At 42.8% G+C, this 19424-nt stretch overlaps 1 protein-coding gene across 2 annotated transcripts in view; it reads left to right on the top strand.

The window, feature by feature from the left end:
* The window catches only part of Klhl2 (kelch like family member 2), a 115569-nt gene that overhangs the window by 58095 nt on the left and 38050 nt on the right, over positions 1-19424 (top strand). For both annotated transcript variants that reach the window (XM_051169499.1, XM_051169500.1), the window contains one exon: positions 14329-14491. In XM_051169499.1, coding sequence (XP_051025456.1) covers positions 14329-14491 — 163 coding nt within the window. The remainder of the gene's footprint in view (positions 1-14328; positions 14492-19424) is intronic.

The raw sequence follows: 19424 nt of genomic DNA, 5'->3' as shown, positions 1-19424 counted from the left end.
AACGAAGATGAAGCCAGGCGTGGTGGTGCCTGTTTACACCAGCCTGTTAGGAGGCATTGGCAGGTAGATCTCTAGGTATGAGTCAGTCTGGTCTCATACACATTGAGTTCCAGGCTATCCAGGGCTACATGTGGAACTCTGTGTTCCAGAAGAGGAGGAAGAGGAAGAGGAGGAGGAGGAAGAGGAGGAGAAGGAAGGTTTAGAAGAAAGGTCAGGTAGAAAGGGAAGGAGAAAAGATCAGGAAGAGAAGAAGGTAATATAATAAAGCAGCCAGAGCCCAAAGAACTCTCCGAATGACTTCCCCCAGTCTAGGTGATGATTGCCACAAAGTGAGGCACTGGAGGTAAATTATTCTGACAATTATATTTGGCATTTAATTTGGCAGTTGTTATCCACAGGTGTAAAGGTCCCTGTGCGACACCTTTGAGAGGCAAGGCTATTCTTAGTTCCTCATCTGAAGACACATCTTACCGCTGTCCTTTGAGTAACTTAAACATGCCTTTTAATACTTTAATGTTTTAAAGGCAATTTTTTGAGGTCTTCTGAGGGTACTTACTGCTTTCTATTTTAGACATTGAATTGGTTTTTCAGCTTGCCAGTCAGCCTCATATAACCAGCCTCATTTTGTTGTTTGTTTGTTTGTTTGTTTGTTTGGGACAGACTGGTTTTGAACTCACAATGTGACTTAAGATAATCTTTAACTTCTCATCCATCTGCCTCCTTTCTTTAAGTGATGTGCACTCTTAAACCTAGTTTTACGTGGTACTGGGGACCAAGCTCAGAGCTCCCGGCATGCTAGCTAAGCACTCTATCAACAGCTACATTTCAAGTTGTAAATTACTTGAAAAATGGATGCGAACTTAGTGGTAGCCTTTTTTTTTTTTTTTTTTTTTTTAGTTACTCAAGAAATTCTAAAGCTATGGGAAGGAAGAATTGGGAAGGATCTAATGTAGATACAAAAGGCGAATTTATCTGTGGTGGCACACAGCTGTGCTCTCAGTGTGCAGGAGGTAGAGGCCAGAGGATCTGGAGTTTGAGGCCAGCGTGGGCCAAGTAGCAAGACCTTGTGTTAGAAACAAAAACAATACAAACAGGCACACAAAAGCAAGGCACGTCTAACCTGACAGGCTTTTGGGTGTTTGTTTTGATTGTTTTCAGGTAGGGTCTTGCACTGTGTCCCTCAGGCTGATCTCAAACTTGCTATCCTCTTGTTTCGGCTAGCATCATCCCGGTGTGTCTACATTTTCTGATTTGTAGTGATAACTTAGGGAGAAGACATTAATGTAGCCGAGACCAAAGTGCGTTAATTTTGAGAAGGGATAATACGATAAGAATATTAAAGGAAGGGGCTGCCAGCGTTCTGTATCTCAGCCACCTCGTCAAGCACTGACCCCACTTAGTTTGTACAACATCCTGCACAGAGGAGTGTTTAACAGTTGGGAAAACTGTGGCACAGGAGGACTCAGTGGTGTGCTTTCCAGGATCTCAGAGCTACGGTGGAATGATCCTGGACTCAGGGCCAGAGTTCTCTGCCGTGTGATGTCAGTTCTGTATTCCTTCTTCTCAGTCTTCATGTTCTTAAAGCTTCCCAGGAGTCCAGTGACGGGCTGGTGTTAATATCTACCACTCCTCACTTCCAGCCTCTGTCTGGCCATGGCTTTGGATTTTGGAGTTCTAAGACCTCTTATCCGGCAGCAGTATGGGGAGGGGTGAAGGGAGTTGTATATATCCCTGCTAAATAAATGGAAGCAATCCCCACTAGAATATGAGCCCAGGATGGCTGGTGGTTTTGTCTCTTTCTGTATCCCTAGTTCCTGGCTTACACCTTACTACAGAGGTGTTCAATACACATTTGCTAAGTGAATAATAAGGCACTATTTAATGAATAAACAGATGCTCATGAGTCCTTTAGGATGAGTAGCCAGCAAGGGATTCCTCAGCCTTAGGTCAGTACCACGGGCAGGTCTCATGTGTAGCAGAACCTTGCAGAGGGTGACAAAGTGGGGCAGAGTAGCTAGGATCTTGTAGAAGAATCCTTTTTGGGGGTAGTGATGGGGAGGGGCAGCTGCCTGAACCTGGGCCTGCAGAATAGCGGCATCATAATGCTAAGGCCACATTCACAGTGACATTCAGTGGGCTGGCTGCTTTGCTTCTGTTGGAGACAAGAATGCACTTGGATGCAGGATGTAAGGGCAGGAGCCAAGCTGTCATTAGAAGATACCAGTAGATCCCTGTCTTTACTCATTCCCTCTGTATGTCAGGGGAAATTGTGTGTGAATGTCCAGCTGTTTGATTTTTTTTCCTCTTCTTTGTATAATGTAGTGACCGTTGGGCTTTTCTAGTGTGGCTGTATGTTAAAGCTGCGTCTCTGCTTTACTTTACAATAGGATTATAAGTTATAGCAAATATTTTATTACATTTATTTTATGCATTTTGTGGTGCTGGAAATGGAGCCCAGGATCTGGCATATTCCAGGCAAATGCTATATATGCCACTACTTCCACAGCCTGGAGAAATGGTTGTTATTTTAGAAACCATATTAATTTTGGTGCCTGGTGTGTCAGCACATGCTTGTGGACCTGGTGCTCAGGAGATTAGGCTAGTTTGAGTGTGAGCTCAAAGCTTGCCTGGACTATGTAACAACTCGTCACTCCATTATCACTGGCCATAAAACATTTTATCATGTTGCTTTACGATATTTGAGTCAAGCATTGCCACATTGTTACATGTTTTTATTATGCATCTGAATAATAAATACTACAGTAAAATTTATTGATATAACCTGGTTTTGTTTGTTTCTTTTTTTACTGTTCTCTCAGAGTACATTTCTAAACATATATCTGTAGGGTCAAAGCTTCCAACTGTGTGTGTGTGTGTGTGTGTGTGTGTGTGTGTGTGTGTGTGTGTGTGTGTGTACTCATAGTTATAAGTTCTTTTGTTGTTTTAATGTATATGCATATGATAACTAATAGAGCACTAAATGCTTTTCTCATTTCTCATATATAGTTTCTTCTGTAAATTACTCCGGTCACATCTGTTTTTGTTTTGAGAAAGGGTCTTGCTCTGTAGCCTCGGCTGGCACTTAGGATAGCCCATGCTGGCCTAGAACTGGAAATGTAGCCTAGGCTAACCTGAGCTAGGTAGTAACCCGGTCCTCCACCTCTGCCAGCTGGATGCTGAGATTATGGGTAGGCACTTGATTATATCTTTTAAGAATATTTTAAGTGTTTTCATTAACATTTGTCCTTTCTTGAACAAAACTAAAAATAGAGTTTTTAATACAACATATTGTGATCACAGTTTCCCTCCCCTCAGCTTTTTCCAGATCTTCCTCACCCATCCAAATCTACACCTTTTTCCCTCTCATTAGAAAACCGGCATCTAAAAAATAAGTAAATAAAATAATAGGACAAAATGAACAAAACCGGGAGAGGAAAAAAAAGCCAAAGAAAAAACACAAGAAACAAACACACACACACACACACACACACACACACACACACACACACATTCTCTCCCACAGGTAGCTCATAAATACACGAGGCTGAAAACCTTCATATAAGCAGGACACCTGTGAGGATAAAAACAAAACAAAACAAAAACTCAAAGTCCAGACAAAGCATTATGAGAGAGAGAGAGAGAGAAAAAAAAAAAAAAAAAAAAAAAAAATCCCTCCCAAAACATGCCTGGGTTTGTTCTGTGTTGGCCACTTCCTGCTGGGCATGAGGCCTGCCCTTAAGTGTGGTTTTTATACCCAGTGAGATTATGTTGGAGAAAACTGATTTTTCCTTTGTGAGCAGTTTTTAATTGGAGATAACTTCTGTGTTAGAGGGATGGGGTGGGGCAGTGGGGGCGGGGGCGGGGGAGACAACGACGGGTTGCCTGTTACTAACATATTAATGATGGGTAATGATGGGTTTCATTTTAAGAGTATTTGATCAAAAAGCAAAGTTGAAATACAGAAGACAGAATATCGTCTTGTGAATGCAGAGAACAGATCTTTGTGTTTCTTTGTCATGGGATTGTATCTTCCGCTCAATTCTAAAAGAAAGAAAATAATAAACCTTGAGTTAGAGACAGTGTTAGTGATTATGGGCCCAGGCTCAGTATTAAGCAGTAGACTGACTATAGTTTTTTAACAGTGTTCCAAACAAGGTAGGTGCTGTCCATGTTGTGCGTTTGGGGCACTGTTAGAGAAATCTTGGGTTGTAAAAGGTGGAAATAAGGGCCATAAAAAGGATATTGGAGGGGAGAGCTTTCGGCCTGAAAACTCTGTTACTCCCCAGTTTTTCCTTCCATCCCTTTGATTATATCTCTGGAAAGTCTATCAACACTGGTATGTTCTATTAAAGAGTCAATCTCTCTTAAAACTTTAAATGCCTTTGGGCAAAACTTGTTCTGGAGGTGTTTGTTGTATTAGCTATGATGTGAACTAAGTTAAAAAAAAAAAAAAAGAATAGGGCCCTGCTATTGGTAGAGCTCTCAAAGCTCAAGGGACTGAGCTTGGGAAAGGGCCTGTTGGGCGGAAGGTAGGCGTCTTTAGGGGTGGCTAGTTATGGTTGGGTGGTTAAAGCAAAGGGCTGCTTCCTGGTGGCCATGCTTCTAGTTCTGAGAGGCAGAACTGTGACTAAGACGAGGGCAGGATGCCAGAGACAAAGGTTTCCTGTTTCTAAACTCCGTGGTGTAGTCCTGAAGCCCTGAAAGAGGAAGCATGGCCTTCCTGTTTCTGTCACGTACCCACTGACTGAGGTGTCAACAGTCAGGTGGTAGTGCTGCTCAGTGCTGCTGTGGCCTATAACCAGAGCAGCGTGCTGAGAAAACAACTCTGTGGGGTATTACTTACTTAGAACCTGGGAACTGTGTGCAGATTTTCGAAGACAAATGCTGCTGAAATCCACCAATTTTGCTTCACAATGAGATTGTGTGTTTGTGTTCACACATCATCTGTGAGCACGTGTATGGAAACCAAAGGTCAACATGTTGGGTGTCTTTCTCAGTCATCTTTCACCTTACATATTTATCTACGTTGTTTGTTTGTTTGTTTGTTTGTTTGTGACAGCTTCTTCCTGAACCTTGAGCTCACCAGTTCACCTAACCTATCCAGCAAGCTCCAGGAACCTCCTGTCCCCGCCTCCCCAGTGCTGGGATTATAGGTGCACAATGCAGCTCTGGGCTTTGTTTTCTTGTGTGTTTTTGTTTGTTGTTTTCACTGTGGGCTCCAGGTTGTCATGCTTATGGAGTGAACTCTTTGCCCACAGAGTTAGTTTTCTAATCCCCAACATGAGGCCCTTCAAGTCCAACCATATCTTCCTCTGTGGAGACAACGTCATTCCTCTCCGTCTGTTCATGCCCTTGGGATAGCTGTTTCCTTGCTTGCGTTTGGTCTTTCTGAGATAAACATAAAAGGGTTGGCAAGTTAGTGTAGCCTACACTTTGGTAGTACATTCGTGAGTTTACAGTGGCCGAGTTGTCCATTTCACATTTCCCGCCATAAACATTGGCGCATCCTGTGTATGTAGTAGCCTCTTCTTAATAAACAACAAAGGCACCGAAAGACATACTATATAAACTATTTCCCCCGTGGTGGAGTGAATGCCCAAGCTGAAAATACACCACACATTCTAATAGCCAATCAGAAGACGTGTGCTTGTCTGAGCAAAGCATTGCACGTGTAATTTGGCTTGTCACTGTGAGGTGGGATGAAAGGCTCTTACTTTAAAATGTGCAGCTGGTGAAAGTGTCGCAGGGAGGCTAATTGTTTAGCTCAGGCTCTCTTGACTAGTGTTGCTCATCAGTGGTATTCCCCCCCCCCTCCTTCTTTGTTCATTTTGGAGGGCTTCTTTTGAGTATTGCATCTATAGCCTTTAATTTGTCTCTGTGTGTTTGAAATATCTAAGTGAAAAAAAATTATTTCTAAAATGAAAGCAATTTAAGATAGGCTTACCTAATTAGCCACCATGCTTTTCTATTTCATCTTTGTCCAGACCTGTAAGATGTTGCAGTTTGCGAGAGTACCATACAAAGCGTTGTTGCTCCTCAAGAGAAGGCTGCCGGTGGTGGTTTAAATAAAAATGGCCCCCACAGGCCCGGAAGTAGTGGCATTATTAGGAGGTGTGGCTTGGAGTGGGTGTGGCTTTGTTGGAGGAGGCGTATGAATAGGGGGTGGGCTTTGAGGTCAGAGAAGCTCAAATCAGTTCACACGTAGGTAGAACTCTGAGCTCCTTCTTCAGCGCCGTGTCTGCCTGCACACCATCTCCTGCCATGACGATAATGTACTAAACCTCTGAAACTGTAAGCCAGCCCCAATGAAATGTTTTCCTTTATAAGAGTTGCCGTGGTCATGGTATCTCTTCACAGCAATAGACACCCTAACACCTTGACACCTGTGGTACTCACAAAGTTAGGCAGTCTGGAGAGGGTGTGACCAAAGTTCACACAAGGGAACTGCATTTCACCAGCAGTGCTCACTGCTCCTTGCCTGTGCTTCTCAAGGTAGAGAAGGCATGCTTTCACTTGCTTCCTCCTTTGTAAAACGTAATATGTGACCATCCAAATGGTGCACATCTATTGGGGTGTTAAGACAGTAAGAAAAGTTTACAAATAAATAAATAGAAAACCTCTGGACTGCCACTAATTAGAGGGAGTCTCCAAAAAATAGTTAGGATGGTTCTTCCTAACCCATCTTTGCATTTAAATACACACACACAGAATTTTCTTCAGCCTTCTGGAGGCTAGCTGAAGAATGCTCCCACCTGAGACTGGTCATGAAGAAGGCCTTCTGGGCAGGGAGGGAGTGCAGGGCAGCCAGGACAATAGAAATCTGCATCCCTTCCAGAGGGGGAAGGGAGCCTCTGGCTCCTGAAGGGCCAGACCACACTTGATTAAAATAAAAACAGCCAAGAGTCAAAGAACTAGATTTTAATTCACTAAGCTTAGTGATAAAAGAAAGACTAGGGGAGAGAGCTACAGGGAGAAGTGGGGAGTGTGCTCCCAAACCTTCCAGCCTCTGGGTTTTTAAACTAAGTGTCCTTGAATAGCAGGAGACAATCCTTGGACACTTGGTGGTGGTAGAGGATGGTGGCAGGCCTTGTCTCCAGGGCACCTTTGATGTTTTTCTTCAAACAGCCAGCTTTTGACACCTTTGTGTGGGTTAGGGTCTGCAAGGAACTATCTCTTTAACACATTTGGGTCTGGTGGGTTGTTACCAGCAGGGGGGTCTGCTCACCTATGTCGGAGCACCAAGAGGGAGCATCTCCTCTGCCTGTAGACAAGGGCCCACACAGTATGAGTTCATTTTCTATTGCTTCTATGCCATCCTGGTCTAAATAGTGAGTTCCATGTAGCCGGGGCTACATAGTTAAATGTGTGTGTGTGTGTGTGTGTGTGTGTGTGTGTGTGTGTGTGTGTGTGTGTGTGTATCATACTGTATATTCCGCTTAGAAATTACCCCTCCCCCCCACCCTTTGAGATAGGGCTTCTCTGTGTAACCTTGGCTGTCCTGGACTTGCCTTGTAGACCAGGCTGGCCTCCAACTCACAGAGATCCAGCTGCCTCTGCCTTCCCCAGTGCTAGAATTACAGGCGTGTACCACCACGCCCCGCCTAGAAATTAGCTTTTTTAATTGTCATATGTCAGATAGGAGGGTGGCAGAGGTTAGAGGTAAAGTGCTCTGTGACATCTTCATGAAGGTGATCAGTCAGCTCTGGAGGTGGTCACAATGGTGGTGGCTTGACTAAGAGGTCAGGCTGAAAGTATTTTGAGGTAGGATCAAAGAAACGTCACATGCAAATGTATCCTCAAAAACAGTGAGTGCAGCTCTGATTAAGTAACATTCCAAATTGCATCTGTTTTAAAAGGCAGTAACAAATTGATTTCCATTCAGGTTGATTGATTTCTGAGATGCATAGATATTCATCTAGGACCTGAAAGTCCACCATGAGTAGAACAAATTTGATCTTACCACCATAGCATTTCTGTTCCTTACGGAGATAGATAGTCAACATGGGGACCAATATGTAAGAATAATTTGGTTCCTGCAGCATAAATGCTGTTAGTAATTGGAAGGGACCGAGCCAGTGGTGATGATGCCAGGGTTCAAGTGGAGAGACTCAGTACTGAGCAGCCGGAGAAGCTGTAGGAAGAAACAGCCTCTGCTCACTCCACATTTCACATGGAGGTTCACACACCTGAGGGGGATGTCTCGGCTTTGAGAATGTGGCCTTCCTCCGGAGACACACTCCATGAGATGTAATTATTCTTACAGTCATGTCACTCAGATCTGTGGGAAGTCACTGTTCTCTTTGATATTTCAGAATGCATTGAGGATCTTACGACGGGATGCAGCCGGGTTATTTTTCTCAGTCTCAGACCTAATGCCAATGAAACATGAGTAAATGGAAAATTTCTATCAGATAAATGAGAGATGTGGGGGAGGTGACTGAATCAGGGTAATTGCACTTTTGTACAGGATCTGACCAGGGCTCACAATCTGGCTCAGCAGGCCACTTCCTAACATGGACGAGGTTTTCCAGTTGCTGCCCAACTTTCCCTTTCCTTTTCCCCTCCTCCGCTCCCCCCAAATTTCATTGTTCAACTGCCTCTTTAATCTAAGACAGTGGTTCTCAAGCTGGGGCTTATGACCCCTTTAAGGATTGTATATCAGATATCCCACATATAAGATATTTACATTACAGTGCATGACGGTAGCAAAATTACAGTTTTAAAGTAGCAACTTAATTTTATGGCTGGGGGGGATGGTCATTATATCCGAAGAGCTATATTAAAGGGTCGCACCATTAGGAAGGTTGAGAATCATCTACAAAGTTAAAAAAAAAAAACTTACCAAAATTTTAGAAACATAAATCTATTTCTTTGATCTTTTAGTAACTTTTGTAGGTTTTCTTTGAGATAGTGCCTTACTGTGTAGCCTCAGCTGGTCTGGAAATCAGAAATATGCCTGCTTCTGCCTCCTGGGGTTAAGACTAAAAGGTATTAAAGGTATTTGCTACTGCACCTGGCCATGAGAAGATATTTTTATGACTTATACCAAATCTGAAATTACTTCTCAGGTGTTCAAGGTGGCACATGTTTATAATTCTTCCACTGAGGACACTGCAGCAGAAGGGTGACAAGTTTGAGGCCAATATGGACTGTGTAGTGAGATTCTGCCTCAAAAAAGGAAAGGGGCTTTTTAAAATTTAGGGTATTTCCTGTTTTGTAACCAATAGTACAGTTTATCTGATTCAGAAGAAAATAAGCCCCAGTGTTATGACAGGCCACCTACCCTTTTATTGACGTGTAAAAATCACAGCAAATATTGAAAGATTTAGACAGTAAATTTGATCTCACAAATCAGTCTTTTCCAAATTACGACCCTTTGCAGGGAACCTTCAGGATTCTGCCATGTTCTGTATCATGAATCCTAGTGAATTTTTAAATTCAGTTTTCTACATTGGCTTAATTTTTACTTAAATGGACTTATGTAAGAATGTTTATATAAATTAAAATAAATAGAAGGTAACCGTTAGATATACTCCTGTTAGTTTATAGTTTAATATAATAATTTATTAACTCTGGGAATTTCATGCAATATATCTTGGTCACATTCCCTATATAGTCCTTAACTACTCCTAGGTCCTACCCCACTTCCTATGCCTGACCAACTTTGTTCCTTTTTCTCTGTTTGATAACCCATTAAGCCATACTGGTCCACAACATCATTTTAATTTTTAAGGATTTTTAATTTTAGTGTGTATGTGGTATGTATGTGTGTGTGTGTGTGTGTGTGTGTACATATGTGTGTGTACACATACACATATACGGGTGTATTTGTGTATACATATATGCATATGTGGGTGTCCACGGAGACCAGAAGAGTGTTGGCTCCCTCAAACCATTGCAAGCCGCGCACCATGGGTGCTCTGGAAGAACTGGCATTTGTAATCACTGAGTCATCTCTCCAGCCCCTCCCTGGTTTAAATTGGGAACTGTGAACACGGAGTTTCTATGCGCTTTCTGAAGTAGTTACCCCGTCTTGGTTAATATTACTCCCGTAACAGGCTTGTTTTGTCTCCATATCAGATGTGTGGCCTTAGGTGAGTCACATACCTTCTTCAAGGCTTTGTATTAACTTCCATATGATGAGGATAATGAGATGTTACTGGCTGCCAGCTCTCTGCCTGCCCTGGTACTCCATAAATGGAAGCTACTATGAGAGTGGTTTTATTGAAGTGACTATGTTTATCACTCTGATGAAAAGGATATTATTGTTTATTTAGAAATTATGCAGACACTTCCATTCTGTACATAGAGGTGTGGGACTGGAGGTGTTTGAATGGTACACTAAAGAGCTGGCCAACTATTATATCCCCATCTTCTGATGGTTTGGCCATATGACTTAGTCTCTTCAGGTCCACTTGAGTGTGGGGTCTTCATCAGGCAAATTAGAAAATTGACTGACTATAGCCTAAGGTACATAGCCAAAGGCTCTCAGCTAACTGGGTGATTCTGGTAATAGAATGTGCTTCATTTGGTGTCTTTTGTTTTGTTTTGTTTTAACCAGCTGTTTGATTGATTCAAAGGTAGGTAGTTGATAATGGCCCTAGCTGCTTTCCTGTTGGTATGATGAGTGACTGGTGGTCATCTGGTGTCATGTTGACAAGCTGGGACAGCAGTTATTTGTTTTGAGGCTGTATGTAATTAATTACATAATTATGAGTTCTCTTAGTTTGGTCCTAGTAAGATTACATCACTAAACTAAGGATTTATTAGCAAGCTAAAAATAGTTATGTTTTATACAGTTGACTCACATGTTTAACATGTTCTCCAAGCCTGAAAACAGTGATCTCATTATTGAGTCTGTTTTGGGGGAAAAAAAAATCCAGGTAGTCCATCCTTGAAAGAACTTTTCTACCTCTGCTTTCAGACACTTGTGTAGACTTACACTTGTGTAATTTTAATGATTTTCAATCTTCAGATAAGCTAGCTCTATGCGTCTTAGTGATTACATTAAAATCAGTAAAGCAGAATAAATTAAAAAAAAATCTAAGGGGCTAGGGAGAGAAGGCTGTGCCTTCAGGAGGATGGGGGTACAATTCCAGTACCCATGTAGCAAGCCAAATATCTAGTGTCCAACTGTAACCCTAGCCCAAAGAAAGTGATAGAGACAGGATTGCGGAGGCTTGGTGGCTTCTTGACTAACCAAGAAAATGAGAGCCCCAAATTTAGGAAGAGACCTTGTGTTGGAGGTTGGTCTGGTCTGCGCAAATGAGCAGACTCATATACCCCAAAATATTTGTAACCTTGCCTAACACCTTGTTACTGTTTGACCAACAAAAAGCCAACACACCTGGGCAGGGCAAATGGGGTAGGCATGGCTAAGGTTCTTGGGATTTGGGGAGAGAGACCAGAAAAGAGAAAGAGAAGAGAAGAGGAATGGCCCAGCATCATGGGTTAGGTGGATGAAGAGACACAGGGCTGGCATGGATGGAGATTTGGCCCACATGATGATAATTAGCAAGTATTTGGGGTTATGGATGGGAGGTAGCTCGATAGAAATTATTAGAAGCAGATGGCATGGGGTTGGGGTAGGGTATGCGCACCTGCCCCAATATGGGAGGTAGTTTAGTGGATTAATATCTGCCCTGCCCCAAGTTAACTAAGGCTATTTTAAAATATAACAGGTGTTTGTGTCTTCATTGATTGCTAGCAGGTTAGGAAATACCACCGTAATAGTAATTATAGGGCTAATAATAAACTTTATTAGACCCTACTTCTAAATGAACTGCAACAACCTTGACTCAAAGTAATTGCGTAAGAATGATAGAGAGCATCTGACACCCTCTTGTGGCCACTGTGCATATGAACAAGTACGCACCCACATGTGTACACACACACACGTACACACACACACATACACACACACACACGTACACATATACTAGCTGCTTTCTTGGATAATTATACACATATGTGAGTGGGCATAAATGTCTGTTAAAATATATATACTGTTTGCTGATTTTTTTTTTTCACCTGAGAACATATTGTAGACACTCTCCGTTTGTATAGTTTTTGTTTTTGTTTTCCTGCAAGGTATTCTGGCGAAGGATGGCAGTTATTTAAGCAGGCTCCGTGTGATTCAGGCCGCCACCTCCAACTTCCACTTTTACCCACAATAACACTGATGTGGGTATCTTCTACAGCGGAGCCTGTGCACATGGTAGTGAGTCAGTGGCTTCAGTTGCTGAGTCAGAGGACATGTGCCTTGGCAGTTTTGGTTGAAATAAACAAACTGTTCTTTGAGTAAGTTCACCCAGTCTATACCCCCACCAGTGTGTAAGCCAGCCTGTTTCTTTCTTCCCAGCCACTTTTTCCTCCTGTCTGCTGTCTTACCACTACTGTAGAACCTACTGAAAAGCACTGTGGCATCGCTGGGGAAGTGCCAATTAGTTGGTTGATCATTACTACTGATTTGTATAAACTCCAAAGAGTGACTATTACACTGAAGACCACTTTCTAAACTCTGTATGTTTGCCGAATTAAATGGCTGTGCTATTAAGCGCCTTGGAATGTATTTTACGTTGCTTCAGAGCACAATTATACCAGCATAGAAAATCCTTCCAATATGAACGTGATCAGCAAATTAAAGCCTTCCATGGAGAACCATTTACTTAAAGTAGCGAACCACACTCAGCACACCATGCAACAGGTTTGGCTGTCACCACCCTATTCGTGTGCTGTTTGCATGTTGGTTTTCTTCTGTTATCTGTAGATGTTTTTTCTGGGTTTTCAGAGAAAATTAGTGGTAGTTAATAGACTTGGGTTAAATTGCAATTAACCCTCTTAGTCTTTAATCCTGCTAGTTGCTACTTGTGTATAGCATCTATATACATGTATGCACCTACACACACACACACACACACACACACACACACACACACACACACACACACTTCATGAATGAAAGTAAGGGCAGCTTGTGTTTCCCTTCCCCCCTTAAAGGAGCATGTTCTTTCTTCTCCAAATTTGTCTTAATACCTAGCATGGAAGATCATGAGAGATATCATAAGCACTTTCTGTCTTTGGGCTACAGTGTGGTGCATATTAAAATAATGCTGGTTTTGTTTGTTTTTTGTTTCGTATGCATTCTACCAGTGAGTTACATCCCAGCCTTTCCCAGTAAACCCTGTAGGAACTTAGAAGGCTATTTTTTGTGATAATGTCACCTCTTCTAAAATGGATTGTTTATTCCAGTAGTTAAGGGACAAGGGAGATGGCCTTCATAAGAACAGCAGGAATCTCACAACTTTTCAAATGAATTTTTTCTCCTTAATTTAACTTTCAAATGTGGCCTTTAACATGGCAACATCCTAATTCATTTACAGAGAAAAATGTTTCCATTGCTGATCTATTTGAAGGGAGTTGAAGAGATGGTGGTAGTATTTATTGTAACGATTGTAGTTAAGGCCCCTGGAATAACTTGTGATGAATATTAAATTGCTTGGAGCTACTTAAACACAAATCTACATTTAAAGTTATTAGGCAATTACCTTTTGTGCATATATATTATATTCTAGAGAAATTGTCTGCTTGTAGCTTTAGACTTACGCTGAATTTGAAATTGTTTGGTGCATGCCCACCCAGACGCCTATCTCTCAGGCAAAGCAGAAATTAGTCAAGCCCAGGAGCTTCAAGCCTTCTATGAAGTGCAGTTTTCTTGTGTTAATATACCTCTCTGGGTCCACCCCTTCACCAGTGAGTCCTTGCTCTAAGGGAACAAAAGCCTTTTTCTTGAACCATAGCACCCCCTAGCATCCTAATAATTTGTGCTTTAAATTTTCAAATGAGGGCTGGAAAGATGGCTGAGCTTGTAAAAGATGCTTGCCTGGCAAGCCTTGCAGCCTCAATTCGATTCCTGGAATCCATGTGAAGTCAGAAGAGGAGAACTGAGAAACACCGAGTCTGTCCTTTTACCTCCCCACACAGGCTGCAACACATACGATACACACACACACACACACACACACACACACACACAGAGTCAGATAAACTTTTAAAAATTCAAGTGAACATTTTATGTTCATAAAATGAACCATTGATAGAATCCTGTGACATTCATGTGTGACTGAGGAGACCTGTGAAAGATCCTGTGGAAATTACGGCGACTATGAAGAACCGTGACCCTTTCCCCAACAATTACTTTCATTCATTTGTATGAAACATGTGGATGTAGATGTGAGCTGCATCTGTGGCTGGACCTGCCTCACGTAGACGGGGCAGGGGGAGAGCGGTGGCCCACGGTTGCCTAAGTGTTTCGCTTGTGTGTTGCAGGTCCTCCTCCCAGCAGCTGGCCTGCTGCAGTTACAGGACGTGAAGAAGACGTGCTGTGAATTTTTGGAATCCCAGCTTCACCCTGTCAACTGCTTAGGAATCCGGGCTTTCGCTGACATGCACGCATGCACAGACCTCCTGAATAAGGCCAACACTTACGCAGGCAAGTGCAACGCATCTTAGCAAAGTGTGAGGCTGGTGGTAGTCGAACCCCTTAGATCTCTTGTGACTCCACATGGGCTGCAGTGAGTCGTGTCAGGCACTCTAAAGTTAGGGTTAACGTTTTAGAAGGATAGCACCGCAGAATTGAGACATAAAATTCCGAACTTAAAAGCAGCTGCAGGTCTGAATATATAGGTGGTAGGATGCTTGCCTTGTAGGCATGGGGCCCTGGGTTTGACTGTCTAACACCACATACACTGGGGTCAGTGGTGGATACCGGTAATCCCAGCATGTGGGAAGAGTGGGAGGATGGAAGATCAGGGGTTTAAGGCCATCCTTGCATACATAGTGAGTTCGAGGCCAACCTGGAATGTATGAGACCCAGTCTAAAAAAATAAAATAAAGTACAAGATATTGGGCTGAATGATAGCATAGCTTATTCTTGTAAATATTGAATCCCTAGATATTCTTTCAAATGCATAGGCATATGAGGAAATGTTTGCATGTGATTAAATTATTTTGCCTTTTTAATGCTTTACACCTTTCCCGCTGTGTCCGTGGAAACACTTTTGTGGCCTAAAATCTTCAAAAGAAGTGAAATCTCGGTATGTGTGGGTAGGCTAGGCAGATAGGAGCCAGTTATGGCCTCTCCATTTGTAGCCGTGGGTGCCATGTATCAGCAGATGGACTCCCCTGGCTGTTGTGTTGTGTGTTCAGACCAGCCCTGCATCTAGAGAGGGATGGGTAAGCCTTCGGAAGCAGCCAAGGGCCACAGAGGGAGTTTGTAACCTTTACAAATGCACGTTAACGTGATTGCCAGGAAGCGCCGTGCTTTTTAAAACCGTATTCCTGGAAACAGACTGGACAGAAACCGTAATTGACCCTGCTCAGTGGGAGGAGTCCCTCTAGGCCTTCCATCCACAGTCTACACAGTCTCCTTCTCATTTGTCTGACACCGAGTCTTACTAGGGTCTTACTGTGCACCTTAGGCTGGCCCCCAACCACAGTCATTCTCCTGCTTCAGCGAGAAATAACTTTTATTATACGTCTGTGTACCGCATGTGCGCAGTGCCGATGAAGGCCGGAAGAAGGCATCAGATCCCCGTTGGAACTGGAGTTACAAATGGTTGTGAGCTCCAGTGTGAATACCAGGAATCGAACCTGGGTCCTCTGGAGGAGCAGCAAGTTTTTTTTTTTTTTTTTTTAAGATGTTTGTTTTATTATTTATACATTGCTCTGATGAATGTGTGTCTGCATGTACACCTGCAGGCCACAAGAGGGCGCCAGATCACATTATAGATAGTTGTGAGGCACCATGTGGTTGCTGGGAATTGAACTCAAGACCTTTGGAAGAGTAGACAGTGCTCTTAACCTCCGAGCCATCTCTCCAGCCCCGAGCAGCAAGTTCTTGTAACTGCTGATCCATCTCTCCAACCTCGCCCTTCCCCCCTTCCCTCCCCTTCTCCACCCACTAGTGTTAGGAATTGAACCCAGGACCTTGGCTAAGGCAAGCTCTCTGCATAAGCCACGTCCTATTATTTTTACGCTTACTGAGACAGAGTCTCAGTAAATTGGCTTGGGGCGCCTTGTGCTCATGCGGTTCAAACAGGCCTCGAACCTGGGATCCTCCTGCTTGGGATGTGCCTGCTTCTGCTTCATCAGTAGCTGAGCCTTCAGGCATAAAGGTTGGTTATGTGTGCTTGGTCACTACTGCTTTCTTGTTTTTCCTTCTTCCTCTTTTTTTTTTTTTTTTTTTTTTTTTTTTTTTAATTTAATATATCCCAGCCTAGCCTTGAGCTTTTGATCTCTCTCCTGAGTTCTAAGATTTCAGATGAGAGCCACTATGCCTTACCACTGCCTTCAATATAGACCCAAAAGATTTGAGCCATGTGGTTTATTTGGGGGGGAGGGGCGAGTGGAACCTGCTAGCCTAACTGCCCTTTATAAAATTGTTCTGAGGGAAAATCCATTCTGAGTTTCTGGAAGCAGAGTTGGGTGTGGTTAAGTAAACCGAGGACTGTCCGTAACTGGACTGACGGTCAGTAAGCCTTTTCCACAACGTGCAGCTTTAAATTCACCAATCTGTTCCGCGTGTCAACAGTTCTGTTCCTCCGCCAAATAGAAAATGTCTCCACTAGCTGGATGCGGTGCATATGTCTTTCTTAAGTGATTTTCATTAGGACTGCTGGGGTAGGGCCTTTTTTTTTTTTTTTTTTTTCCAGTGTGTATAAAGCGATCAGTATTTAACATGTTTCCCCTGAGTTGCTGCTAGTTGACACTGCACTTGGTAAATGTTGTTTCTTAATGTGGAGGAGGGTCATCTAGGGGGAGTAAAGCAAGTGGATGCAAAAGATGGAAAGTAAAGGGGAGACAGTACCTGCACTGCACTAGACCAGGAGGGTGGAACCAAGTCATCACTTAACTGTGTTTTCAAGATATATGTGGTTTTTATTATGTTTTTCTCTTATTTAAAAATAAGCTTTCTCTTGGCATACTGCAAGATTTGGAAAAAAAAAATTCTATCAAAGTTGGACCATCTATGTCTTACTATGTAGAGTCCTTCATGATTGTATAGATTTTTTTTTTTTTTTGAGAAATAAATGACATTTTCTGTAAAAGTATACAGAAACACGGATTCTTCATTTTTAGCATGCTGTATTTTAAATCAGAGTCTAGTCTTAAAGATTACATTGCCTTTTATGTTTGCTTCTGAATTTTATATTTGCTTGGGCTTCTTAGGTTTGCAGGTAACATTTTAAAATATCTTTTACTGTGAAAAGATATAAATACACAACTATTAGAGCAGTGCTTATAAGCCAAGCTTAAGAGCTCTCAACTTGTAGATAATCTTTCGGCTGTAGCCTTCTTTTTCCCCCTTCTCTGTTACTTTTCATATGCAAACTCTGTAAATAGGCATACACATAGAAAATCTTGTTGCTTTGAAATAGTTGTAATAGCTTATTCTTTTTAAAAAATTTTTATTTATTTATTGTATATGAGTGCTTTATCTGCAGACGAGGGTATCAGATCACATTATAGATGGTTGTGAGCCACCATGCGGTTGCTGGGAATTGAACTCAGGACCTTTGGAAGAGCAGGCAGCGCTCTTAACCACTGAGCCATCTCTCCAGCCCCAAAGCTTATTCTTAACTTGATACATAGGGAGTTCAAAGCCACTGTTAACTCATCTCAAAAGAAAAGAAAAAAAGAGTTGGGGGTACAGGTGAGATGGCCCAATGAATAGGGCACTTACCACCATGCCTGGTGGGATCTATGCCCCATATAATGGAAGTGGAGAACTGACTTCCCCAAGTAGTCCTCTGACGTCCATATGTGTATTGTGGCATCCCCATACAATAAATAAACAAGCAAATAAAATATTTAAAATGAAGTCATAGTAAAGTCCACTAATTGATATAACTGTTATGGATTAATGAGAATAATAAACATTTTTTGAGTGAAGAATCTGCTGTGTCCGCAATCTGTTGACTTACTAGGAGTGTGTTGGCTGGGGGCAGGCTTCTCATGCTTTTCAGGTGATGCACATGTCCATATTTTAAACATTTCCCAAATCAATGAGACTTTGGTTTGGTTTGGTTTGGTTTTTCAAGACAGGGTTTCTCTGTGTAGCCTTGGCTGTGCTGGACTCGCTTTGTGGACCAGGCTGGCCTCGAACTCACAGTGATCCACCAGCCTCTGCCTCCGAGTGCTGGGATTAAAGGCGTGTGCCACCACCGCCCAGCTCGAGACTTTGTTTTAGCACCACCACCGCCCAGCTCGAGACCTTGTTTCAAAGCTGGTTTTGGCAAGCAAGCCAGAGATGTAAATGAGCTGGAAATGCAACTCATCAGTTTAGGTGCATTTTAATAGCTCTAGTGGGAAAGACACTTTGGAAATTGGGTTTTAATTATAGACTGAAATACAAACCTTCTAACGCCTGCCTTGCTGGCAGTCAAAGTTCATGATTTCACACAAATACAAAGGGAGAAAAGTCTCGGAGCCCTAAGTGTATCGATACCTCACCTAGCTCACGACTCTGAAGGTGAGAAACTACTTGGTTCCGATTATAACTGAACTTCGGGAGAAATAGAAGTCTCGTTTTAGGGCTAGTGTTCCAGCTGACATTCCTGGCTTGGTGAACCGCCAGCACCCCTCAGTGTTGTCTGTGTGTGCGCGCGCGCGCGCGTCCTCAGTCCCAGGGGAATGCTCACCCTTCCCCTCACATTTTATGGTCTCCTGCCAGCGTACCTACTAGGCCTGTCAGATGACTATTTTTTGAGCTGTCTCAGCGGTTTTATATGAGCTCTTCCCTTTGTCTTAACGTGGCATTGCCCTACAGCTGCATGTCAGAGGCAGAGGTACTCGAGGCCTCTCTCTCCAACTCACTGGGAAGTCATTCAGTCTTTTGACCGTTGCTCTAGCGTGTCACCAGCCTTGGTTCTGCACTCCCTGACAAGTGTCAGCATTTTCCCTGCAGCCCGTCTTCCCTCATGGCCTCTGAGTTTGACACCTGAATTATCCTTTTCTTCCATGCTCTGTCATGGACCACGCTGTTGGCACAGTTGAGGCCCCTCTTCAGAGTTCCTGCAGCTCCCGTCTTTCCTGCATGAATTGACTTGTCACCTTAGACTGCATACCATTCCAGCACATTCCATGCCTTGTTGATATTCAGAATGTGTGTGCCAACCATTTCTCTCCTTTCTTATTCTCTTATATTTCACCATAAGTCTGTTGTCTCTGATCACATCTCTCCTGTAAAACTCATGCATGTTCAAGTTACACACATTCATTTCAAAACCAGCCTCTGCGCCTTGGTCTCTCTATAAAGGTGGCTCTCTGTGGCTGCCTTTCTGATGTTTCTTCAAGACAGAGATCTTTCTTTGTGGATGAGGATGGCCTGGCACTTGTACTTATCCTCCTGCCTCAGCTTCCTG

Source organism: Acomys russatus, chromosome 27, assembly GCF_903995435.1.
Source record: "Acomys russatus chromosome 27, mAcoRus1.1, whole genome shotgun sequence".
In the NCBI taxonomy this organism is placed as follows: Eukaryota; Metazoa; Chordata; class Mammalia; order Rodentia; family Muridae; genus Acomys; species Acomys russatus.
The sequence above is the reverse complement of the archived record's forward strand: the minus strand, read 5'-3'. Positions and strand labels throughout refer to the sequence as shown.